Consider the following 24886-nt stretch of genomic DNA (forward strand, 5'->3'; position numbering starts at 1 on the left):
GGTCATAGAACAAGAGCACCTATCCACCACGGAGAGGAAGCAGATAGATAGATCAATGGATGGATGGGTGGACACATACACAGACACTGTAGGTAGAATGGCGGATGATGTCAGATGGATATATTGTGTGTATACTGTATATATTCGTGCCACCTCACCCATAAGGCTGGGGAGGGAAGCTGACATACACAACGACACCTCCCTGCCATGGGTCGTATCGTCTAACCCTGACGGACTAACTACCCAACTGAACTGCCCGTCGAGTAGTCCTCGGTACCTTGGGTATGTATCCAGTATGTACATACCCTCGTAAGGTTTTTACTTCTGCTGACTGCACGGGAAAGAGAAAAAGGTGGCTGGACACACTTGCAGGAGGAGGTAAGTCGAGAGGAGGTAAGTCGAGAGGAGGTAAGTCGAAGTATACATAAAGGAGAACCAACCAAAACTTGGCGCGTTTTTTCAGTCGGTTCAACAATCGGCATAATCAGATCAGGGATATACTGCTACTATTGATTGTAGTTGCATTCGTTGTATTGCTCGTGTCGCTGGCTGCCAGTACCCATACCGGTTTCACACAATCTTTGGCTTTTATCTTTCCCTTTGTTTTTTCCCCCCACGCTCCAGCTAGGATCATCGATTCGTCCTTCTTGAGTCTCCATCGCCGTATACAGCAAAAGTAAACACATCACACTTCATTCCAGGGCGACACGCTAACCAAGAGAAGCTCTCATACATGTTCCCTTTCAGGAGATCGCTTTCGCAATGTCCCCTTTCCTTTCCCCTCTTTACCGTCCATTCGTGATCGCACCTGCAAGCCTTTTGCTCATGAAATCAAAAAAGGCAAACTGACTCGGCGTCGACCCGTACTCGTACACAAATCGGCTGGCCAGGAAACTCCCAAAGATGGACTTGAGATAGTTGTCCGGCACGCGGCTCAAGATCTTGTCCAAGCCCACCTTCTGCTGCAGCGTCTGGGGCAGCGCTTCCTCGAACACCTGGTGCCGAAGCGTTTTGTTGTTCCACAGATCATTGAAGTTTTGGAGATCCTCATCGAGCTTGGTGATCGCAAGAGACAGCTGATCAGAGAGGGTGGAGCGAGGCACCCCCGTGGCTTCGTGTTCTCGCCAGATAGCTTCAAACTCGAGCCGTGCATTGCGCTTGATGGTCTCCTGGACTTCCTTGACGTAGGTCTTGTAGAACTCGGGAACAGTTCCATCACTGTGGACACACATGTTCTCAATAAAGCCCTTATCGTCAAAGGACAAGCTGGCCAGGACCTCAAGCGACGACGAAGTCACACCACCCTTATTGGCCGAGGCGTCTTTGTATATGACACAGCCGGCCTTTTCAAGCCGAAGCTTGGCGTCTTGTGTGATGAACAGATTGGCCCCCTCGACAATGTATGGGATCGTGCACTTGCCATCCACGATCAGCTTGCCCGCACTGGACAGATCGATTGATTCCGGCCGACCGCCGCAAGGGACGAAGAGGTCGTATTGCGAAGCATCGCGCAGGTGGAAGGTATTTCGGAACGTCATGCCGTTGTGGACCTTTTCGCCCGAAGGCAACGTGACGTTGTTTTCGTCCACCAACACGCGGTATCCCTGCGGTGACAGCTTGGAGATGTCGTATTGCGAAATCATCACTCGCTTCTTCGCGAGACGGATCAACTCTGCACGATCCAGCCCTGCCGGGTCAACGAGGACACCAGAACCATCGACGATGGCCGTGTACTTCTCGTTGCTGAGGAGGATTTCGTTGGACCCCAGGTCTCCATCCGGACCACCAGTCTGCAGCTTTCTGATTTTGCTGGGATCCAGGTTCAACTTGCGATAAATGCCCAAGACATACTCGCGGACGGACAAAGTTGTCATGCCATACGAGTCGTGAGGAATGCCACCCAGTTTCGGACTCTTGCCGGTGAAGAAGGACTTCCACCACGGGGCACCTCGGGCACGGGCGTGCTCCGTGGCCCAGTCCACGAGGTCGGCAGTGTTCTCGTCGGGTCCCATGAACAGGATCTCCTCCTGCCCGTGCAGATCGACAATGGGATCTTTGATGCCAGGGCTCGTTGGAGGCAAAAGGAGGTCCATGATGCTGTCAATGTATTTCTCGAAAGCGACACGGGTCTTGTCTTGATGTTGATAGTCAAGAAGGATGACCCCTTTGGATCCACCTTCCGGAATGTCCTTGTTCTTTCTCTGCTGAGTGTTGGCCAGATTGTAATTCTCGTCGAATTGAGTTCGGGCGTTGATTGCGTAAAGTTCCTTGTTACGAGACTTGACGATTCGAATGCCACCACGTGCAATATCGCGGAACCGAAGATGGAATCCTCTGAATTCTGACCCAATGACCAAGAACATACCATACAGGGGTTGCGGATATTCATGCTCGGGCAGGAACTCAGTGCTGGGCTTGAGTCGGAAACTGAGCGCCACCTTGGTCGGGGTGTAGAAGTTGGTCTTCAAGACTGCTCTGTTGAAGGTCAAGAAGTATTGCATCACCATCTCGTCGTGCTGGTTCTGGGTGGTGGTGGACACCATCTCAGCCAAAGTGGCATCGTCGAGAACGTTTTGCACGTCCAGTCGCAGATAGCTCAGCGTCGGAATGAAATCATCCTGCTCCCCGCGAGTCTGGACATAGTGGGTGCTGGCAAACGAGAGGTACAGATTGCGAATGAGCTCGGGGTACTTGTTGATGATCTCAAGGATGTAGTCCGAGGTGAACGTCTCCGTCCGCAGCCGCTTCTTGATCTTCGAGAGCAATTCCGCATTGGCGTTGGTGTCTCCTTTCAACGCGGCCACCAGCGAGGTGTACTCGGAGCCCAGCCGATTGAGGAACTGCTGGACAAAGACGTGCACGCAGTGGGCGTAAATGCTTTCCTGCAAGCTCAGGTTGCCGCTGGCAAATTGTCCCTGAAGCTTGTTCTGAGGGATACAGAACAGCAACGAGACCTCTTTGATGATCTGATGGATCGATGCCTCAATGGGAGGATACCTCGACTTGGCAATTTCGTTGCTGGCGGGTTTCAGGTAGAGAGAGACCACCGTGATGCCGTTGGAAAACTGCTCGACGTACTTTCGAGAGCTCGTAACTCCGTAGTAGTGGTAGAGATCGGACAGCGCACTGAAAACCCCCATGGCAGAGCCTTGACGATAGGCAATGACCAGTCTCTTTTCCCGGGTGCCCTCCATCTCGAACATCTCAATGACGGGGCCCGTTCGGGCAACCGCATAGGTGATGATCTCCTGGTAGATCTCCTTGGTCTTCTGTGTGGCTTTCTGAAGGAACCGCTTCTCCCCAATGACCTCGACATCGGTCTCATCGGGCCCAGGGTTCGGGTTTTTGAATTGACACTCGTAAACAAAATAGCATCGCAAGGATTGGTCTGGGTTTTCTGGCAGGGCATTGTTCGAGCGGAAGGACTCGACACGGAAGCTCCGTGCCGGCGTCGAGCCATCAATGTATTTCTCGTCAATTCTCTGCTCGTATCTCGGCCCGTCAATGACACTGATCCCGGGCTTGCTTGTGTCAATGTAGACCGCATGATCGGACGCCTCTTTGGCCAATCTGATCTCCAGCTTCTTGTCATCCCGCGCATAGGCAGCGAGCTTGGCCGCGTACAACGAAAGGATGTTGCTTGCCACGGCCTCGACGGTCTCGGTGGAGAAGTACATGTCGTCGATCCCCAGCGAATTGTAGAACCATTCGGTCTCAGAGGCGATAAATTCAGTGGGCAGGAAGCCCTTCTCTTCGATGAGGTCCATAACTGCGATTGTGTCAGCTTCTCTTAATCACACCATATAGCCTGTGAACGCACCCTCTTCCATTTGTGCCCTCTTGCCCTCGAACTGAGGAGCCACATAGCCAGGACTGTTATCCGACAGGATACGGTGTAATGACTGATTGGACTGGGAGGCACCGGGCACTCCTAGCAATGTCGGCTGTGGTGACGGTTGTCTTCCTGGTGTCCTGATGACTTGTTCGACCAGTCTGTGTCTTGCCGGATTGAGCGGCTGGTCGCCATTGGGTGAGAGGTGGTCCATGGTCGCTCTGGAAGGGAGTGGAGTGAGGTATGGGAGAAGATGTTCGTTGTAGAGGAACCAGAGGAGTGAGCGACAGGATCACTGGAATGTAAGATGCCAGTGAAATGAGGCAGAGACAGATGTCGAGCCCAGGAGCTCTTTGAACAGCTTATACGTAGGTTCAGCTAAATGTGTCTGTCTCCAAGGGTGAGCATGTCAGCCGCACCCCGTGATACCCCTGACGACGTTCTGATATGGTTCGGTGATGCGGGAATAGAACTGATTATGAGAACAAAGGAGGCTAATGAGGCTGTCGGCAAGGTCAATGCTGTGTCCAGAGCAATATCCAATTCGGGCACCGCGTCAGTCAGCCCCTCGTGATCGCCAATAGCGCAGGTTCGATAAGAGCAAGCAACAAAGATACCGGATGGCTAGAAGTCTCACGGCAGCTGAAACACCTTTTGGGGGCGAAAGTGCGCGTAAACAGCTCTGTGTCTATGGGGGGTTGTGGATGGGGGGTTCCGAGGGCGCAGCAAGGGCGGATCCTTGAGCCTTTTTTATACAATGGAATTTTGGAAGACGTAACGCGCCGCCCCGCGCCAAAGAAGCAGAATTTTTCATTGCCTACATCACATGGCTACTGGAATGAGAGAATTCAGGAACTTGTTACGAGACAGCATCGCCCAGTTCCCCCGCAATTGGATAGCCACCACCCGAACGAAGGGGCGTTCAGGCACGGATGGAGCCCCTCTTAACCATATCCATCACTGCACAGGGGCACGGCCCTATCAGCTGCCCTCCCACGTGCCTCCTCATTACTCAACCTGTACCGCCTTGTGCCGCTTAGCATCGGAGCGAATAGGAAGAGGTGCAGATGCGGCGGCGTTGAGGGCGGCGCGAGGTCACGGTCACATAGAAATTTGCGAGCAAAAGATCCCCAGAATCGTGATGCGGAGTAACCTCAGACGTAATCAGAATGCAGAGATTGATCATGACGACGAAGACCGGGCCGCATGTGGCGGTCTGGTATTCCCTACGTATATTCCTCCTGCCAGTATCCAAATATACAATGATCCCGTGAGCTCCCAGGCGGCTACTCTCCCATTTCCGGTATACCATCCAACGCAATGCAGACAAAATCCAAGTCATCATATCCGAGGCCGATCTTCCAGACCTTCTTCTTCTGCATGAGCGGTCAGCCCGCTGCTCTCGCCCGGTTGTTCCCTCACAACAACTTCCCCGTCCTTGTCAGGGTCATATGAAACAATTCTCTCAAGCTGGCTGGAGGATTTGGCTTTGCAGGCCTCATCCTCACTGAGCGAGCGACCATGATCAGGTCCTGCATCTGGCAGGAGAGAGCCGTGTTCTTCACTTCTTTCATGTTCGGTGTCTTCTTGTCCCTCGTTTTGTGATCCCTTCTGTTTGATAAATGTGTCGATGATGTAGTACTGAGCAGCGTTCATGATCAAGGGAAATATAAACATGACAAATGCAATCTGAACCGCCTCGTTGCCCTCCGTCCAGCCCAGTGCCCAGTCGCCAACGCGTCCTAACCAAGGACAGAGCTGGAAAATGATAAATACACAGATCTTCATGCCAATTAACCCTAGAAAGTAGAGGAGGCACTGTTTGGCCCACCAGGAGGCCTTCGGTGGTGTGCCATAACGTCCAGATTCGATCGATTCGGGGGGTTTCGCGAGTGGGGTATACCGTGCGCCCATGGTCAAGATCTTGAGGATGCCGATGAGGATGGGTATCCCGATGGTCGTGTCGATGGCCAGGTTGAGCAGGTAAAATGAGCACGGGTTTGGTTGGTACTCCGCGGTTGTTTCGGCTCCGAGTGTGCTTGCTGCGGCATTCACAACAGTCTCTCCAATCTGCCCGGAGGAGAAAAGCGACATGAGGAGGTTCAGCAGATGGAGCAGAATCGACCCGACGACTTGTTTCGACACGTCAAAGGACCAGACCTTGAGAGGTCGTTGCGGCCTTTCTCTCCATCTCTTGAAGACCAAGGACAATAAAGCCAGAGCGCCCAGCGCTCCCTGCACCAGTATAGCAAAAGGGCCCAGTAGTTTACATTCGCCACTGCTCTCGTCGTCGGACATGCTCGCCACAGGCGACGAAGTCGGCGAGGGGATGGCGGTGGAAAGAGGCGAAGCCGCTGCTGTCGCTATACTGAAGAGGATAGATGTAGCGGCCATAGCCAGGCTGGTGGAAGGGTCAGATGACTGGAATGCTGAAACGAGACCATCGTGCAACTCAGTAGCTGAGGGTGAGAGATCGGGAGGGTGCATGTGCGGAGGCCGGGACGGTGCTCTGCTGTGACGGCTATCGTCCCATGTATTCGTCTCGACGGCAAGTTCTTATCAACTTGCTCAGAAAACCTGCGGCTGAAGATGTTGCAATTTTGGTCAGATGCTGGAGGCGCAGCTCGTTGGGAAAGTATCAAGGACCGTTGGCGGGGGCCTTTTGGCGTCATGACCGTGCCAAGACATTCTTCGGCCCTGCCAATCAGCCAAGGCGGAGCCCCATGGCGGGGAGAACGCTATGAACATAGGCAAGTTGAGTCTGTGGCTTCTTTACAGCCTCCTAGTGACTGAGCCGTGACTCCTTATACGGCTATCGGTTGACCTGAGCCGGTATAGGGTCTCCAGGGCGATGCAGGTAAAGATGAGGAGAAACTACGGAATGATGCGAATTCGGGACAAAGTCAAGGATACGAGAGGAAAGTGCGAATCGCTGGACTGTCTCTCGAGGTTGACGACCTACATTTTGGTTCGAATGCCAATCTCTATTACAGGCAGTTGTTTTGGAAGTATTCACAGGGGAAATACTAACAACTCCAAATTTGCATTTTCGACTGCAGAGTACCCGGAAACAAGTGATCTTGCAAACAACTCTGAACTCCATGCCACCAGCGCCTGGGAGTTGAAGATTCGCACTCATATAGCCAAAAGACAACAACCTCGCGATCATCACCGTCCATGACAGATTCCAAACCACCTCGGAATCCACATCTGTGGGCTTGTGTCAGTCTGCCACCTGGTCGAGACTCGAGACGATGCAAGAAGTCCAGGACTGAAAGGCATGGGCTTTTACAGTGAAATATTTAGTAACCCATGGACCTGTGCAGAGAGGAGAGTCTTGGTTCAGAACGAAGTTCCATGGATGTACCAGGGTAAGGAAGGAAGGTCTAAACAATGTGTGGTATGAGGGAACATTATTGAACTTTGTTCAACCTTGAGATTTTCCCTTCTCTCACCTTTGCCGCGACCATGGCCTCTCCGTCACACAACCCCAACCCGACCGGCCTCGTGACGACGAGGAAACTGATAAGACAACCATGCAGACTGGACTGGATGAGGTGGTGTGTGCTGTGTGTTGTGTGTACTCCGTACAAAGATACCGCGTCATTGTCAAGGTTGATCCTTACCCCTTGCTCGCTTGGTCGCCATGTACCTAGGTTAGTCAGAGGTTCCGAGGCGGCCGATGTGTGATGGTTTCTGGTGTGGTAGTCCCCAGATGGATGACCATCACCCATGATCGACATCGTCATCGGTCACCACGTACCCCTTTAACATCTTCCTGGATATTGACATCCGGGTGATACCGCTTTGTCCCACTGCAATGCACCGCAGCTGCCGGGCTGCTGGGGAGCCAGAGCGGGATCCGGCTATTCATTCAGCCTACCAATCAAGCCCGCGATGAAGAAGGAACATCACGCGCAGCAAAAAAGGAGGATGGAAGAGGAAACCTGTATACTTGCCCACTGGAGAACTGGCGGCACCAGGTTTGTGGGCTGAGTGAGAGGGGAGGGGGGAGCTTTGACCTGACCAAACTGGGGGAAGATCTGGTGAGAGTATGTACGCGGACAGATATATTATAGGTTAGATGGATGCAGGTTCGCCTCAGATCTTGACTGACACACCAGGGTGACGTAGATGTAATATGGTACGGGGTAAAACGTAGTTGTATTATATCCCCTTCTTTGGAGCATGACAAGATTATCGATCAGGTTGAGAGCGGCACCAGCAGTGGTCATTTAGCTGACCAGGCGGACCAGACCAGGCGGGGATCTGTGTACCTATGTATAAAAGTTATGCAGAGTATCGGCTGGCAGGCTCTCTTTAGCAGATCACGCACCAAACATTCTTCTTCTTCTTCTCCCTCTCCCTCCATCCCCCATACACCATGCCGATCGCTTATAATTCCCCGCACTGACTGTGGATAGTGACAGCGAACAAATGGAGGAGGCTGGGAACGGACGAAAATAAAAGCGAAGGGCGAGGACGAGGATGAGGACGAGGCCCAGATGGACTGAGACATTGCGGATCCACCAAGTATTGTATGTATGTACAGTAGCTACGGAGAAGATAGCTACCTATGTACAGGACAGACATATTGTTTAGTCAATTCCCTAACCACAACAAGTCCTCGCGTATCAACGACGGGTGTTGACCTACCCAAGTCTCTTTGGTAGTTCCTGGCCGGGATCGGACTACACAAGTACCAAGTTTCCCTGCATTCTACGGAGATAACGAGCACCCTGGCTCGCTGGGACGCTTAAGTCCCGGATGTTCAGGGTGGATCTAGTCGGGCGAGTAACATGCTACATCCATAGGTAGAGTACGGGACAACAAGGTCCAGACTTATCAGCGGTGTGTTGGTCGATCTGTGGTTCCTAATGTGCGGTCCCAACGGGCACCCGTCCTCCGTAGTTGTGCACGCCGCTATTTGTAATAATACTTGAGAACCTCGGGGGGATTTCTAGCTCCAAGCTGGCAACTCCAAGCTGGGGTCCCTGTCGCCCAAGCAGAGCCTGGGTTCCAGTTAGGCGTACTGTAGAGCAGGAAATGAATAGCATCGTTGGGGTGTTGTAGTTTGAGAACAGTCTTGTTCAACTTTCCTATTCAGGCCACTCCCTCACTCCACCCACTGTTCTTGTCTGCAGCCGTTGGTACAGTATGTAGTCACAGATATCCAACCGAGTCTAGGGCAGGAGGGTATCAAGTGAAAAATCAAAACGAAGATCCCGTGCATCTTCCCAGAACGCCGTCCGCCAAAGCCCATCCCGGCCCCCAAAATCCTGTATCGCAAAGGGTATCATGATGCTGGTCATCAAAGGACTGTCAACAAGGTAAAAAAACACATAGCAAGAGTCATGTCAGTATCCTGTGTCTCGTCTGCACATCCTCGCGCACTCATCTATATGGCGTTGTCTCCTTCCTCCCCTTCAAGAGGAGACAGATGTAAATGGGCAATCTTGTCCCCGCTGCCGAGCCAGTTCTTGACCACGCAAGGGGCAGTGTCTGGCCCTTGACAAATCTTCTTTCGCCCCAGATGCTTGAATTTCGGGCCCAGTGGGCCGTTGACATAGTGGTATTGTCCGGCGAATCGATACTGCCGTTTATCACCCAGAGGGTAGAATTTATCCCCCCAATGTCCAGCGAAGTGGAACCAGTTGGTTGGGGCGTTGGGGGTACGGTTCGACGACCGCAGGGTCTCGTTCTTGTGATCATATGTATACGCGTGTGAATTCAGGGCCGGATCCCACAGAGGACCACGGTCAGTCATGTCGTGAAGGATTCCCCATGGTAGGATGTAAGGGTGCGTGCCAGGCGTCGCGTACATAGCATGAGTCCCATAAGCGGAATAGATGACGGGGCGTTTCCCGATCTTCTCCACCGCTTCATAGCTGTAGGCGGATCCGAAATTGTGCTCGCTGAAGAAAACCGCTTTGGGTTTGCCGTGTTGAAATCGAATGGCGGTGTGCTCCCAGTCTCCCACGTGATTGCCGAAGCGGACATTGAGTACCACGTTCCCCAAGTTGAAGCTGTAAAAGAAGAACCAAAAGGCGTCGACGATGCCATGGCCCTTGTTGACAGTGACGAGGACCGCAGGCGCATCGCTCCGACCCCCTCGGAGCCTGTCTGGCGGCGCGTGATTCGAAGTGGTTGAGCGTCTCAGTTCGTGATGAATCCGGCGTGCGGCCTCCGTCTGCTCTGATTGGCCCGAGGCCGTCATTTGAAAATCGTCGTTTTCCTCAAAGCCATCCAAGTCCGGTGCAAACCATTCTTTCGCGTCATCCAATGCATCCTTCACACCCTGAAGGTATGTTCTTCCTGGTTTGTGGACCCAGCCCTCGTTGTCATCGGATGGGTCATCTGGACTCGACGGTCCTGTTGGGATGTTCTTCTCTCCCTCCAACCAGTCTGGCCGTTGTTCCACGTTGTCGTTGCTAGTCAGAAACACCCACCGACCACCGTCCCACTGGTTCAGCTCGTCCAAGTTTTGGAGGGTTGGGTGTTGCTGCTCGGACTGCACTGCCGTGTAGTTCAAGGTTGGGGTGATGTGGTAGAGGTGCTCGGCAATGTCGCAGGGCCAGAACTGTTCTCCCGAGTAGAGGTGGACGAGAGGAGCATACTCAAACACGTAGTCTGGGATCTCCCTCAGCACCCGTTCGTCGTGAGTCCAGTCTTCAGGCCGGTCGTTGCCCTCTGTCCAGGCATGCTGCCAGTCCCAGTCGGGCGTGGGAACCACTAACCGCTCTCGATGGCCTATCGAGGGACGATGACCGAACTTGGCGTGCTCCGAGATGTAATGCATGTGGAATGCACCACAGACGCCCAGCCAGCGACAGCATTTCCGGTCGAGCCAATACCGGGAGGTAGCAATCCAGCTGGATTCCTCTCGGTCTTCATCTTGCCAAATGAATACCTCTGGACGTGTGGCCCGCAGGATGCTGTTGGCGCACATGTAAAATATGATGGTAGATAGCACACCAATGGTGGCCTTTGTCTTGACTGGACCCATCTGCTCTTCTCCCTCCAAGGCCTTCCCGGTCACCGGTTCATATGGAGGATGGGATTGAGTAGTGTTGGGGTCGGCAGGGACGATAACAGTCAAGGTTTCGGAGTCGAGTGCTGTGTCTGAGGAAGGCTGAGCAGCGAGAGGGTGCTGGTCGTGTGCTGGAGTGACCCAGGCCGCGGGGGAGGAAGTGATGGGAGATATAGACGGCTCCGCCGAAGTGGCATATAATGCTCGGGTAAGCGATGGTTGGCTAGCATAATGAGACCCCAAGGCCAAGGCCACTGTACATGAGAGCGAACCCGAAAGGATTAGCCAGAATATCACGAAGAAGTCAAGCTGACAACAAGAGAAGGAATGTGATTTGATCACAGCCTCATCCACCCACGCGGATGTTACGGCGAGAGCGGAAACGCGGCCCAGCAAGGCGCCCCGGAAGGCCAGCGCGGTGACTGCATTGAGAGAAATATGTCTGAGGAGCACCAAAGCGTTGCAACGGCAAGGGTAATGCGATGGACTTTCATCACTACCGCATCACTCTCCGCCGCCGTAAGCGACCGAAGAACTTCCTGGGGGGTGGGTGTGCTGGGAGTCCCGCTGGGCATGAATAATACTGTGGTGAAGAGGCCATTCCGCCAACATCCGCTTGCCGAATGTGTAATACAGGTCTCAGGGCCAGGAAAAGACAAGCATTGACGTACTCTTTGCTATGATTGGTGGTTGGGACGCAGGCTGACCGAATGTCCGACTGTCCGGGGGACCTCGTTTGAGGGGGTGTTTTCTGTTTTCGTTGGTACCTTATCGGCGTCTGACAAGTGGTTGGGCGGGGCGGCTACTTTAGTCAGTCGACAGTCAGGTCAGTCATGCCAGGGGGTGGCGGATGAATGATTGCCAAAGAAAGAGATGAAATGCCCATGTCAAAGATGGGACACATGTGAGGAGTGTGAGTGAAAAGAAAGTTGGAATGAAGGAGGAGCTGAGAGGGGGTGAGAGAGAGAGGAGGGAATAATGACGGAGTCTGACTGGCACCAGCTGTTCCCTCCGCTCCCTCTCCGTCTCCCTCAATTATTGTCTCGGATTCTCCTGGCTCGGCCTGACTTGTCATTTACCGAATTGTTGTCAATGACTTCATCCCTCGTTCGTCAGGACCCGGGCGCTAGTCCGGCGTCAAGCCTGCTGTGGTTAAACGTAGCAACGGCCCCAACCATCACCTTGCAAAGGTTACCAGTACTTCGGAAGTAGAGCCTGGTGCGGACTTGAGTCGGTGAACCAATCCAGCCACCTGCCTTGATCTGGCATCTTGTCTAGCCGCTGATCTTGACTTGTTTCATCGGTTACACATGGCCGTTTCAGCCGTGGCGTGAGTTTCTTTTTCCTCGCAAATATGGGAACAGAACAAGGGCGGTCGTGGTGGGTGAGACCTCCAATGAAGCCAGTAATTTTTAGCACGTTGGACGAGACAGAGGATCAGAGTGGGATGGCATCATGGAGGGGCTATTGGAATCTGGATCAAGCAAGGGACAAACAAGGACGGAGATCGGTGACGTGTCATTTGAAACATTCGTTGTTGTATCACGTGCCGCTAAAAGCCCTCGGATTAATCAGAGCCTCAAGCGGGTAGTGGATGGGAGCTACTGAGATTTTGAAGTGATTCTTCCTGTCTTATCCCATCTGCAAATCAACATCTCAAAACAAGACTTTCCGGGTTCGTGGCCATTGGCTTGGTAATGAGCCGCTATGAACCCACCTGAACACATATCAGAAGAGGATTTTGAATATGAATACGATGACATCGAGACAGAGGTAGGGGCCTGCTGCAAATGAATTGAAACCAAGCCGCCTCTGTGCTGCCGGCCCCCAAATTCACAAAGCTGTTCATTCCTTGACACTTTTCTTATGGACAGACCTTCTTCGTGGATATTGATCTGTCCTCCTTGAACTCTAACATCAAGTCGCACCTCCCCGTCCCTCTCAAGCCCGTGACGCCGGCCAAAAGAAAAAGACCCGACTCTGGTACTCCCGCGCCTGGCCCGGACGACCCCGTGGGCGGCGGCGGCGGCGGCTGTCTTGAGGCTGCAGAACCCGGAGCAGGCGAAGGCCGTGACTACTCGACGCAGGAACCGCACCAGACACCTTCCCGGAATGAACAAGATGACAATGATGACGAGAATGCACACCTGCCCGCACCCTCACGTGTGCAGATTCTTGATTTGGCCACACTCAACCCCATCATCTCTTACCAAGCCAAGTGTATAGCTGTACGTGGGCCGACATGGTGGGTACAAACATGTTCTTCACCCTTCCAGGCGTGTTGGACGGCGCCGACGTTCTGCGATCAACCGACGAATACGACCTGATAGGCCTGTCACGCATCAAGCTGGTCGGTCAGGCAGCCAAGATGTTGAAGAAAGAGAAACCGGCGGAAGAAACCCGGATAGATGATCCGCTTGTCAGTGCCCAAGCGGGTGCGAGTGGCGAGCTCGCCCAAGCCCGACACGACCAGGATCAGGCGAGCAAACAGGCTTCCTTCTTGGAAAAATTGATGCAAGTGAAACGGCAGCGCGGCGAAACAGATCTTGTTCGCACATTCGTGGACGAAAGGACTGCGTCGGTTGACCTGGCACGGGTACATGAATCGCATCGTGACGAAATCCAAGAACTCAATGTCCAAGTGCTTCGGGGAAACCCAGATGCTCTCGTCAGATTGCAAGAAATCTATTCTCAGTCTGATGGCAAGGCCTCTCAGATTCCAGAGTCTTCAGAGAGACCTGCAGAGGCCCACGATGAGGCCGACATAACTATGTAACAGGAGCAGAACACCCATTCTCGCTCGCAAGACGTTGTTGCCATTAGCCCATTTTTCAAAACACATAGTGCAAAATAACAATCCCTATGAGAATGACAGTACAGAAGCCAATCAATCCAAACAAACAACACACTATTCGCCCGCCAAACTCGATGAATCCCGAAACGCCGTGCTGGAAATATAGACCTAGCGGCTCTGCTTCTCACGGGTCCAGTGAACGGGTGACGGTGGCGGTGGAGGAGGGTGATGCTCAGGATATTGTCGTCGATCGGAATAGGAGACAAACTTGGGACGTGGAGATGCCTCGAAGGCTTTGTGCATGTCGCGGCTCGAGGTTTCCGACGCGAGCACCGTGGAGCGGTAGGAGATGCGTTGCATGGTGCCGGATATGGGAGGGTGTCAAAGGTCTGATGTGTTTAGATTATGTAGATGGACAGAGGTGTGCTGGAGCTGTCAAGAGCTGGTCAGTGCTAATCCATGCAGACCTAGTATTATCGAGGTGAAGATCAACTCACGACGCCTGGTGCTCGGCACTTGGTCTGTTCGGTAGCCGCGTTGATCGGCAATTGCTGCAGGTACAAATGTCCACGGGCCCAAGGCTGGTGGAGGATGGAACAAGATAGTGATCCTGGATCAACAATGAAACTGAAGGATGATTATATCAGAGGGCTGAATGATGGATGAAGAAAGCAAAGAGGAAAGAAGGAAGGGAGATTTTTTTCGAGGGAGCCTGAATCAAATATACCCCTTCGCAAGCCAATGTGGGAGTGGGAGTGTGCTCAGCAAATGTTCGGTTCCCCCCAAAAATCTAGCGGTCAAGGCGACGTGGGATTGTCGCATTTCAAACGAATCCGGCTGGACCTTGCAAGCTCCTCCCCAAAGCCACCAGAGGTTTCCCCGGAGCGCCACGAGGCGCGCCGTGCCAGGGAGCAGGGGGGAAGGAATGGACCCGAACCAAAGGGCCAAAGGGCTAGGCCGCAAATGTCGAGCCGATGGCAATTCCATCAAGCCCATTCGGTCATTGACGGCAGGACTTCAGGACCATCCAATTCCATGGTGTTTGTCCCGGACACGGGGGCCCGACCGTGAGTTTCCCTCCCTTGCCTTGGGGGGGGCTTATCTGGCTTCTGTGGTTTGTTATTCTGAGCCGTGACTGAGACAATTGATCGCCCTTTTCGTGGTATGCGTCGGTGGGATCCGTGAGGCGATTGATTGATCGCCCCCTTTTTTGCCTACTGCAAGCTGCAAGTCGCAGGGGGTGACGTGCGCTCGATCGATTTGAAAGAGGATCCGAAGCACAGCAGACTTGTCGCCCTCCCCGTATTTCGGCTAGGCAGAGTGGGCAAATCCAATCCCGATGCTTTGGGAAACTTACCGGTGCAAGCATCGAAGGAGGCAAAGTAAGGAGTGAGAGAGTCCTGACTCGTTGGTATGATCCACTGGTCGGTGACTGGAGACACACAAAAAGCTGCACCATCGTTTTGAGGCTTGCAGAGCTGCCAAGTCACAAACAGCCTATTTGATGCAAAGTTTCCTTTCCCCATCCCACGCTCGTATTATGCCGGGGCTTCAGACGAGTCCCATCACCGAATCCCGGTTGCAAGGGTTTTTTTGTTTTGTTTTTGTGATTTTCCAAGTTTTGGAGGGGGGCTTGCCAGCGTTTCGTATTCCCCCGGTCCGTCTGGGCTGGGCGACCCGGGTGGATTAGAAAAGCCCGAAAGGACAGCCTCCATTCTCCATTCCTCTCCTCGGCCGCCGTGTGTGGGTGGACGCGCGGAATGAGCAACCCGGGAAACCAAAAGGCGCCAGGATAGAGGAATTCAGGGTGGATGTCACCACAGCACGGGGGGATGACGGCTGGCGCCGGATGTGACCAGCGCCCCATTTCCTTCTCTTGCCCTTCCCTTCTCTTCCTTTTTGGCCATAAGCGAAATGTGGGCAACAGAAAGGTTGTTTTAGCTGGATATTATTATGAGGCCGCTGTGTTTGTTTGTGCGTTGTGCTCCTCCTCCTGGTAATACTGTCCTTTCCTCGCTGTGGAGCTCCCCCGAACCTTTTGCTCTGCATCATCACCTCACGCAAGGGTGCGAGTGTGAGTGCATTGATGCCCAATACACCGACCGAGCGGGCCGAGGAGGTCGAGCAGGTCACTGTGATGAAAGGGCGTGGAATGAGTGTGTGGATGAGTGAGTGAGGCCTGGACACGTTCGACCGGTGAACCGTGGACACACAGCATTTCATTTCATTTCCTTTACTCAATCCATCGCGAGGGGTACTGGGGAATGTGCGAGCTTCTCCGCAAAACAAAATACGACAGCCAGGTTGCCCAGGCGGAAACAAGTAAGCCCTTGCGTACAAAAGCCTCAGGCAGGGAGTGATTGTCGGGTTCGAGGCGCCTTGGGGGCCGGGATGAGGAATGAGCAAGAGGAAAACTGGAGAAAACGAGGTCGAGTCCAAGGCGATCGTCCCTTGTATCACCGTGCCCATCAATGCACATCGAATCAAACTGATGAACTGGCCTTCACCCTGATCACAATTACTCCGTTGGCTCATAATACTACTGGGTCCTGGCACTCTGGAACTCTGGAACTCTGGGAGCCCTGGTCTCATGATGGGTATCCTGACATGCTCGTTGTTCATTCTCCGCCCTAGCTCGCTCGCTCGCCTTTCGCCGCGATTTACTCGATGCAGTCCTTGCAGCCTCATGCCAATGCCAAAGCCAAAGCCAAAGCCAAAAAAAAATCAGTAAAGCGGTGTGATGAGAAAGAGGATCAGGACCTCGTACTGGTTACCGTTAGCTTTGAAAGGTGTGTGCCTCGTGTTTAAGTTTGCTGCCTACAGACATGCAGCTATTGCATTCACATTTGGCCGCAGTGGCGTTCCAGTATCCTCCAGTATACTCGTACACAAAGATTAGCTCCAACAACACCACCACCAGCTCGAGGTTACGATCAAGCACCCACCGGGGAGGGCGGGCTACATTAGGACACAACCATGTAATTATTACAGCAGTCATGTTAGACAGGTGCCACTCCTGGCTGCTTTCCAACTCGACCGCAACTTCAACCTCACATCGTGGTCCGTTCTCTCCTCCCATCCCGGAAAGTCACACACCGATGATGCTGTGACTTGTTCCAAAATCAAAATCAAAAAATCAAAATCATAAGTCTGCCCATCCATGCCGCTGTCGTGCAACGATATGTACATGGGCTGCCTTCCCCGGAAGCCACGCTCCGGGAATCTGTGGGATTACGGGGGCAATGATTTCCTGCTTTCCTTGAACGACCGTGATTAAACAAGGCAAAAGAGTGGCCGTAGCTTGATGACAAGCTTCCCAGGAGAGATTATGTGTGACACAGGTAGAGCGCATGTCTGATCTCCCAGTATTACTACTTCTTCTGTCACGGGCCCGGGGGGATTGAGCAGAGGCGGCTGTGTCGCAGGCTCAGAAATTTCTCACTCCAGCAAGATCCTGTGCCCAACATCCGATCCCCCCTTGAAAGAATCGATAACAGCAAACCCTCCCAAGCACGGAGCCACCCACTCACCCATCCAATTTCTTGTAGATCTTCCAGCCTTCTCTCTGCAGTCGATGCTCCTTCTCCATGTTCTCATCGTCCATCTGCTGCAGGTGGTCAGCTACCCACGTCCGTACTTTCTCATCGCTTGATCCCACGATCCTCGCCGCCAGGATCGCCGCGTTGACCGAGTTCCCAATTCCCACTGTCGCCACAGGAATGCCCCGCGGCATCTGCACAATACTCAATAGACTGTCCAGCCCGTCCAAAGAGCTAGCTTTTACGGGCACGCCAATGACGGGTATAGGGGTTTCCGAGGCCATCATGCCAGGCAAGTGTGCCGCTCCACCGGCGGCGGCAATGATGGCTTTAAGTCCACGACCAGCCGCAGCTCTGCCAAAGTCGAGCATGTACTGCGGCGTGCGGTGAGCTGAGGTGATGTGCACCTCGTAAGGGATGCCCATGGTATCAAGCAGCGTTAAGCCTGGGCGAAGTGTAGCCAGGTCGGTGTCAGATCCCATTACTACCGCTACGACAGCTCGAGCAGACGGTGTCGGATTGGAATCAAGAAGTTCTGCCTGAGTCTTCAGAATCGAAGTAGCAGAGGACTGGCCAGATCTGTCGTTGCGATGCACGCGTATTGCATCTACCATCTGAATCAAAGGATGCATTTTGACCTCACATTCCGATAAGCTGGACCCGGTGATAGTGATGTGTCCCATCTTCCGTCCAGGTCGACCTTCACCCTTTCCGTACAGGTGAATTTTAGCTCCTGGAACGTCAAGGGCGGCTTTGGCGACCAGCAAATGTGAGTCCGGTTGTGGTCCTCCGAGGATATTCAACATCATAGCTGCGTTGACCGCCAGATCCGTTGCTCCAGCAGGGATCTTTGAAGCGAGATCAGGCAGAATAGCACGGATCTGTGCTTCAAATTGGGACATGTGGCATGCTTCGATAGTGTAGTGCCCAGAGTTGTGTGGTCGGGGCGCGATTTCGTTGACGACGAGGGTGTTGTCAGGAAGGAGGAACAATTCAACCCCGAAGACGCCAGTTCCCTGAAAGGTTGAAACGGCACGTCGAGCCAGGTCTTGGGCAGCGCGTGCCACTTGCTGTGAGACATCTCGAGGTGGAACGTACACAAGCTTGCAGATGCTGTCTTCATGGACGGTCTCGACGGTAGGGTACGCCAAGGTGTTCTTCTCCCACGCGTCCGGATCGTCCTCCTGGGCTGTTTTCACCACCATGACTGCGAGTTCCATTTTGAAATGAGCCCATTTCTCCGCATATAGAGGTCGATTCGCAAGTGCTGAGATGGCAGGCTCTATATCGGACTCCGACTTTACCGGGAAGTTACCTCTCCCATCGTATGCTTGGGTTCGAGATTTTAACATGAAAGGGTACCCAAGCGCCTCGCCGGCCTCTTTCAGTCCTTGCTGTGACGGGCTAACCGCAATGGATTTAGCGATGGAAATTGCATATTTCGCAAAATGCTGCTTCTGAGTGAATTTGTCTTGGATCGTGCGGACTGTTCGCCAACTAGGCTGGAACCTCGACCATTTGGTCCCCTCGACAAAGGGTCTCTCAGAATCTAGCTCTTCAAGAATCTCGGTGCCAACGTGCTCGATCTCGTAGGTCAGGATATCACATCTGGCAGCAAGTGCCTTGACATCGGGCGCATTTGCGAAGGACCCAGTAACATGCCTATCAGAGTTTGCAAGATATTTTGCAGGGGCGCTGTCGGCATCAAGGACTCCAACCTGAATATTGAGTCGGTTCGCCGCCTCCACTAACATACGTCCTAGTTGGCCGCCACCGAGAACACCCACGATATGGTCGTCCATGTTTGCAGTTGTGGCTGCGATTATAAGAGTAACCGTGCAATAGGGATCGGAAAGAGAAATCTCAGTCGTGCTCCTGACTTGGATGGTGAATGAAAAAAGACCCACTTGTGAATTTGCTGCGAATCCAGTAAATTTCCAGACGCCTGTGAGGACTCTTGACTCTGCAATGTCCTGGGTCAATTGAAAGAGCCCCAACACCTTTATATCAGGACCTTTTGTTGTGTGAAGACTCGGCGGTCGACCAAAATTTATTTTCGCGGCACAACTTCGGTCCACGCCGCTCGCGCCCTCAGCGCTCTGGCTGCGGGCCTCCAGCCTGCGTACCACCAGTCCTTTACTCGATACCATGCTCCTTCTTCATCCTTTCCAAATTTGCCTGCCTCGCCGCAATGTCCTCCTTGACCTCCATCTTCATTTTCTCTGGTTGATGGTACAGTACTACCAAATAGCGGTTGCGAAAGTTGAACCCATTCAGCTTGTCGCACGCTTGTTTTGCGTCCAAGACGTCTTCATAGACCACGAAGGCCGTGCCCTTTGTAGTATTCGATGTGCCTAGGCGGATTTGACGTATAGGCCCGAATTTGCCAAAGAGATCGAAGAGGGCCGGGCTGTCGATGTCGTAGGCAAGGTTTTTGACAAAGAGGATCCGATTTGCTTCGGGCGCGAGCTTGTTGCTGCGTGACATTGCGGAGGGGTAGAATAAGAAGACTGCAGCTCCTTTGAGAGGCAGGGAGTTGTCGACGACGAGGTTTGAGCGGGGAGTGGCGTGCCTGTTGTGTTGAAGGACGTGGGAAAGATGCGAGAGGAGAATTTACGGCAGATTGGTAAATGCACGTACAAGAGCGTGTATCGGTGTTCCGATGGTTTTGAGCGGTCCTGCAACTGCCACACACATGGAATGGAATCCAACTATCTTCAAGGTGTCTTCAGAGCACAGTGCACAGAGGAACGCAAGTACGAAGAGAAAGACAAAGCTGAAAGGCGGGCGGCGCAGGGAGCAAATGCAGTGCTGTAAAGTTGTCTTGTAAATCTCGGTACGCGCCGTATTGTCACAATCGACTCTCCCGTCTGCGGTCTACCTCGACCCTGCTCCGAACAACCACCTCGACCGTGACAACTCCTCGTCCACCACCCGACGACACTCAATTCTTTTGTCACTGCTTGCGGCCTCCTGTCGGAGGTCAGATCGGCACATTCACCAATGTAGCCATCCTCCTGTGGCCCTCCTTCCCACAGCTAACTCGACTCCCGACTCGCGAACCCCGCCTCCGCAACCAGTTCGACTTCAACTTCGACCCTGATCTTTCGCTCGCGCTCGAGGGTGATTATGCCTACCTCGACCATCTGGCGCCGGGGCCGTGACCTGGGAGGCCTGCGGCGAGCGAGCCCTGTACGTCCGTCGGTCGAACTCATCGAACGCCTGTCCCCTGATCCCACTTTCGAATCCCCTGCCGTCGAAGTCGCCTCGCTCCCTCTACGGTATTCACCCGATGGCGGCTACACATTGAGAGGACTTGGCCTCTCTGATATTGGAGAAGTCGAGAACAATGAGTCCGCTCTACAACCAGATCACCTATACTATGACCAGGACGGCGCAGCCCATGTTGCGGGTAAGATAAAAGGTGGCGCGAGTACCAGTTTCGGGCACTCTGGAGTCGGGTCGCTAGACTGGGCGACCAGAAGCGCCAATCCTACTTCCGGCTTCCTGCAAGACAATCGACGCCTCCATGGAAAGGGACATACGCGCTCCGGCTCTACGATCGATGACCTTGCGACCGCCGCAATTGCAACAAGCCCCGTTTTGGCTAGCGCAACCACTTCTTCTCTACCCAAGGGAAGCTCGTACACTGCTACTCGCCCTTCTACCTCCTATATCCGTCGCTATAGTCATGAAGGTCCCTCAAATGGTCCGCCCGCAAAACGCATCAAATCCGAGCGAATACCCAGCCTCGAGTGGTCGCCGCGTGCGGACAGACCAAAAACAAGCGGAGGGTATAGTACATCAGATGTCGACCATGAAGATGCACTTCTACTACTTGAGCTGAAGAACGAAGTCAATTTCAAAAATCATACAATTACCCCAAAGCTTGATACGGTGCCTGAATGCCAGCTGTCGATGTCACCCATCTCTCCCCAGTCCTCCTCCAAGCCGCGGAATCAAGGAAGCCCAACCACACAGTTACATCCGAGCGTGAAGAGTTGGTCTAGAGAACAGCACATGTCTGAAGATGTGTCCAGTGTGAGAGGTGTTTCCATGGCAGAGAAATCCGAGTCGGTACACCTGGAAGCGGCGAACGGGGGAAACGCTCCGGACGTTCCAACACAAGAGTCCACAGGAACCCACGTTGCTGATGATGCCCTGCCACCGGTGTCTGCAGAACCTCCCGAGCCTGAAGTGACCGAAGCGGAGCAACCGTCCAAGAAGCAGCGTCGTATCAAGCCAGAACAAGAAGCCGAGGTTTGCGCAGCATGTCAGCGCCTACAATTGGAAAAGGTGGATAAACAAGACACTTCTACCTTCTGGATCAGGTGTGACGCCTGCAAACGCTGGTTTCATGCAGAATGTGCTGGTTTCAAGACAAAGGCAGAAGCAAGGAGTGTGGATAAGTACATTTGCAAAGACTGTGAACCTATACATGGGCCAACCACATACGTGCGAAAGTCGTCCCGTCCGAGGACTGCCATTGATTACGCTGGCCTCAACCAAGGTCTGGTAAAGTCATCTATAGAGACCACGAATCACCACTATATCCTGCCAATCAAAGAAGGCAAGATGAGGACCATACCAGATGATTTCGCTCGAGTCCGGCCAGAAGAGCTTACAATGGAGTTCATGGAAAGCTTTGAGGGATTCAAACGGCCCTTTGTGGTTCCGGCTGAATGGAACCCTCGAACTCTTGTGAGGCCCGGTCCTGTCGAACGTGGTTCGACTCGTCCTGCCAAAGATTCCACAGCTTTCACACTCATCAACAGCGCCGGAAGAAACCCAGATCCTGACGCCACGCCGCCGTTGGAACTTGGGGAACAAGAGGTCATCGACTGTGATCAGGACTCAATGGATATGGTGATGCCACGCGGTTTGACAGTCCGAAAAGTTGCCGAGCTCTGTGGCCCTGATGAACCTGTGCCCGTGATCGATGTCAAGTCTCAAGAGACCAAGGGCTATTACACCCTCCGAGAATGGGCGGGCTACTATGAGCAGGAAGGTGAAAAGCCTGTCCAAAATGTTATCAGCCTCGAAGTTTCACACACTCCACTCGGCAAACTTATCCAGCGGCCCAAAGTAGTTCGAGATCTCGACCTGGACGACCATGTTTGGGTGGTTGATGCTGAGACCCGACTCAAGAAGAGGCCAGTATCGTTCTATTGCCTGATGTCAGTTGCTGACAGCTACACGGACTTCCATATTGATTTTGGAGGCTCCTCTGTGTACTATCACATTCTGCAAGGGACAAAGACATTCTTCTTCATACCGCCGGAGGACAAGTACCTAAAGAAGTATGAGGAATGGTGCAACTCAGAGTCTCAGAACGAGACGTGGCTGGGAGACCTCTGCGGTGGCAACTGTACAAGAGTTGACCTCCACGCAGGAGACACGGCTTTCATTCCCGCAGGCTGGATCCACTCAGTCTGGACACCGGAAGACAGCTTGGTGATCGGCGGTAACTTTTTGACTCGTCTGGACTACGAGATGCAGCTCAAAATCGTGAGCATTGAGAAGGCCACCAAGGTGGCGCCCAAATTCCGCTATCCGTACTTCCAGAAAGTCATGTGGTATGCTTTGATCCAATACCTGGACCAAGATCCCGTACCGGAAGAGATGTTGAATGACTTCCGCGATAACCATGCCTATGTTTTCCCACGAACAAACCCGATTTGGCAGAAAATGGGAGAGTCTGAAAATACAGCACAGCCTGGTGATCCAGCTTACAATTCAAGGCATTACCCGAAGTCTGAGGTGGACGGTTGGCCGGCATTACGAGATTTTCTGTATCGGACAGCTCGAATAGATGCGGGCTTGCCGGTACCAGATATCACCAAGAAACAGATCGATGCTGTGAAGGCGTCTATACCCAAGGGCTATGGTGATCCACTCACGATGACGAAAATCTTCGCAATCTGGTGTGCATGGAAGATCGGTAACACCACCGCGCCAGATTGGGTTTACTCAGATGGCCCATTAGAGGTGGAGAAGCCCAAGAAGCCCGAGCCTGTTCGCGTGGCAGGAGAAAGGAGTTCCTCTCGAAGAGTCGCGCAAGCACAGGCTCAGGCGGCACAAGCAGAGGTCCACGCGCAAACACAGGCTCAAACACCTCCGGCCAAAAACGGACCCAGAGGAAACGGATTGAGAGTCGCATGTGAGCCTTGTCGGAAACGCCGTATAAAATGTCGACATAAGTCGGGTGGTGAAACACCTCGCCGCACGCCGGAGATTCGTCCCAGGAGTTTCTCTAGTGCCGATCACCATTCCCTAGCTGGCGCAGCAGCGTTTACCAACGGCACCCTAGGAGAGGTTGTCTCCCCAGAAACCCGGATACCCGACGGGGTTGGTGCAGAAGTTGCGCAGGCTGACCCTCAGTCCTCATCGAAGAAAAGTCGGAGCAAAGCTTGTGAAGACTGCAGGAAAAGCAAGGTAAGCGGTCCTGGCATGGTGAACTTGTCTCCTACTGACAGAGCCCAGCGTCGTTGTGTTCACGATCAATATGGTCGCATCGACCCCGCGAAAGTAGCAGAGCCTTCGAAGCCTCGCGGGTCAACGAATGTAAAACGCAGCACCCACGCCAATGAGGAGACCAAACAACCAGGACCAGAAATTGACAACCTCGAGGACTTAATCGACCCTGCCCTGATCAATGGTGATACCTCTCAATTAGCCCATGATGTTGACGACGAGACGTTTCATACGCCAGGACCTGCGAACGATGGGAGCCCAACTAGTGAAGACAAACACGCAGATGAAGATGTCTTCATGACGAATGGTGTCGGCGAAAATACCGCAGTGGTCGATCCCGCTCTAGAGAGCATGGAGGAAGAAGCAGCACTTATCAAAACCGAGCATGATCCAACTGCAGGATCGGCAGACACGAGCGCCTTGAACGAAAACAACAATCTTTCCACTCCGAACACGAATCAAAATGGTGCACCTGTCGACGGCGAGATTTCTGGACATTACGCTTGGACGCCTGGATCGAGACAATCGTCTCGCCAACCCAAACAAGTAGAAAGATACACGCCCGAAGAGAAACGATCGCCCACCAAGCTGCATCCAAAGCCCCAGAGGAACGATCGACGGGCATCGAGCGCTGCGAGCGTACACACGGTGGTGACCAGTGTCAAGAGTGAACGTTCATCTAGCAATACTTCGGGTACCACGCACCAAATCGCGGCCATCCTGACCAGCAGACGTAGTGCGTCTCTGGAAACCCCTGCTCGACCTGTGAGCAGAGGAAGTATAGGGGGAGAAAGTGATGTGAATGCAGACGACGAAAAGTTTGCCAGAGAACTGCAAGCGGCAGAGAATGGGTTAAGGCGTCGGACCAGTATGAGGGCTTAGAGGGGCCTCGGCTGAGCCCCGGGGGACAGCAGCTTATGATGACATGACAGAGGAAGATGGCGTTCAGATGGTGTCGGAGCCTGGGACAGCAATGGATTGAATTCGGGATGCCATCTTGCGCTGCTCGAGGACGACCAAGGAGTGAGATTTGGTTGGCTTGGGGAATTTCGCGTGCGTGATTTCTGTTCAATAAAATACCCTCGAAGCGCGATGGATACCCGAGGGCACTACCGTGAGCTTTCCAATGTACATTTTCCCCCGGTTCTTGCATCTTCCTCTATATAGCATATATCAAACTACCCCTTGCACGTGACGACGAGGACGTCCGTCTTAGG

At 53.2% G+C, this 24886-nt stretch overlaps 7 protein-coding genes across 7 annotated transcripts; 2 read left to right on the forward strand and 5 right to left on the reverse strand.

Annotated features, from left to right (window-relative positions):
- Positions 1-785: 785 nt before the first annotated feature.
- AYL99_04258 (hypothetical protein) lies at positions 786-4046 on the reverse strand (the record flags this gene model as incomplete). The annotated part of the gene is made up of 2 exons (XM_018835772.1): positions 786-3769; positions 3821-4046. 2 exons carry the CDS (start codon positions 4044-4046, stop codon positions 786-788), a joined length of 3210 nt encoding a protein of 1069 aa, XP_018695422.1.
- A 1127-nt stretch (positions 4047-5173) lies between these two features.
- Positions 5174-6226, reverse strand: AYL99_04259 (hypothetical protein; the record flags this gene model as incomplete). The annotated part of the gene is made up of 1 exon (XM_018835773.1): positions 5174-6226. One exon carries the CDS (start codon positions 6224-6226, stop codon positions 5174-5176), a length of 1053 nt encoding a protein of 350 aa, XP_018695423.1.
- A 3004-nt stretch (positions 6227-9230) lies between these two features.
- Positions 9231-10838, reverse strand: AYL99_04260 (hypothetical protein; the record flags this gene model as incomplete). Its single annotated transcript, XM_018835774.1, has 1 exon — positions 9231-10838. One exon carries the CDS (start codon positions 10836-10838, stop codon positions 9231-9233), a length of 1608 nt encoding a protein of 535 aa, XP_018695424.1.
- A 1731-nt stretch (positions 10839-12569) lies between these two features.
- AYL99_04261 (hypothetical protein) lies at positions 12570-13638 on the forward strand (the record flags this gene model as incomplete). Its single annotated transcript, XM_018835775.1, has 3 exons — positions 12570-12635; positions 12737-13082; positions 13139-13638. 3 exons carry the CDS (start codon positions 12570-12572, stop codon positions 13636-13638), a joined length of 912 nt encoding a protein of 303 aa, XP_018695425.1.
- Positions 13639-17182: 3544 nt separating this feature from the next.
- Positions 17183-18997, reverse strand: AYL99_04262 (phosphoribosylaminoimidazole carboxylase, ATPase subunit; the record flags this gene model as incomplete). Its single annotated transcript, XM_018835776.1, has 1 exon — positions 17183-18997. One exon carries the CDS (start codon positions 18995-18997, stop codon positions 17183-17185), a length of 1815 nt encoding a protein of 604 aa, XP_018695426.1.
- Positions 18998-19331: 334 nt separating this feature from the next.
- On the reverse strand, positions 19332-19682 carry AYL99_04263 (hypothetical protein; the record flags this gene model as incomplete). The annotated part of the gene is made up of 1 exon (XM_018835777.1): positions 19332-19682. One exon carries the CDS (start codon positions 19680-19682, stop codon positions 19332-19334), a length of 351 nt encoding a protein of 116 aa, XP_018695427.1.
- A 642-nt stretch (positions 19683-20324) lies between these two features.
- On the forward strand, positions 20325-24551 carry AYL99_04264 (hypothetical protein; the record flags this gene model as incomplete). The annotated part of the gene is made up of 2 exons (XM_018835778.1): positions 20325-23630; positions 23679-24551. 2 exons carry the CDS (start codon positions 20325-20327, stop codon positions 24549-24551), a joined length of 4179 nt encoding a protein of 1392 aa, XP_018695428.1.
- Positions 24552-24886: the final 335 nt, after the last annotated feature.

Source organism: Fonsecaea erecta (assembly GCF_001651985.1).
Source record: "Fonsecaea erecta strain CBS 125763 chromosome Unknown Scaff3, whole genome shotgun sequence".
NCBI classification, from domain to species: domain Eukaryota; kingdom Fungi; phylum Ascomycota; class Eurotiomycetes; order Chaetothyriales; family Herpotrichiellaceae; genus Fonsecaea; species Fonsecaea erecta.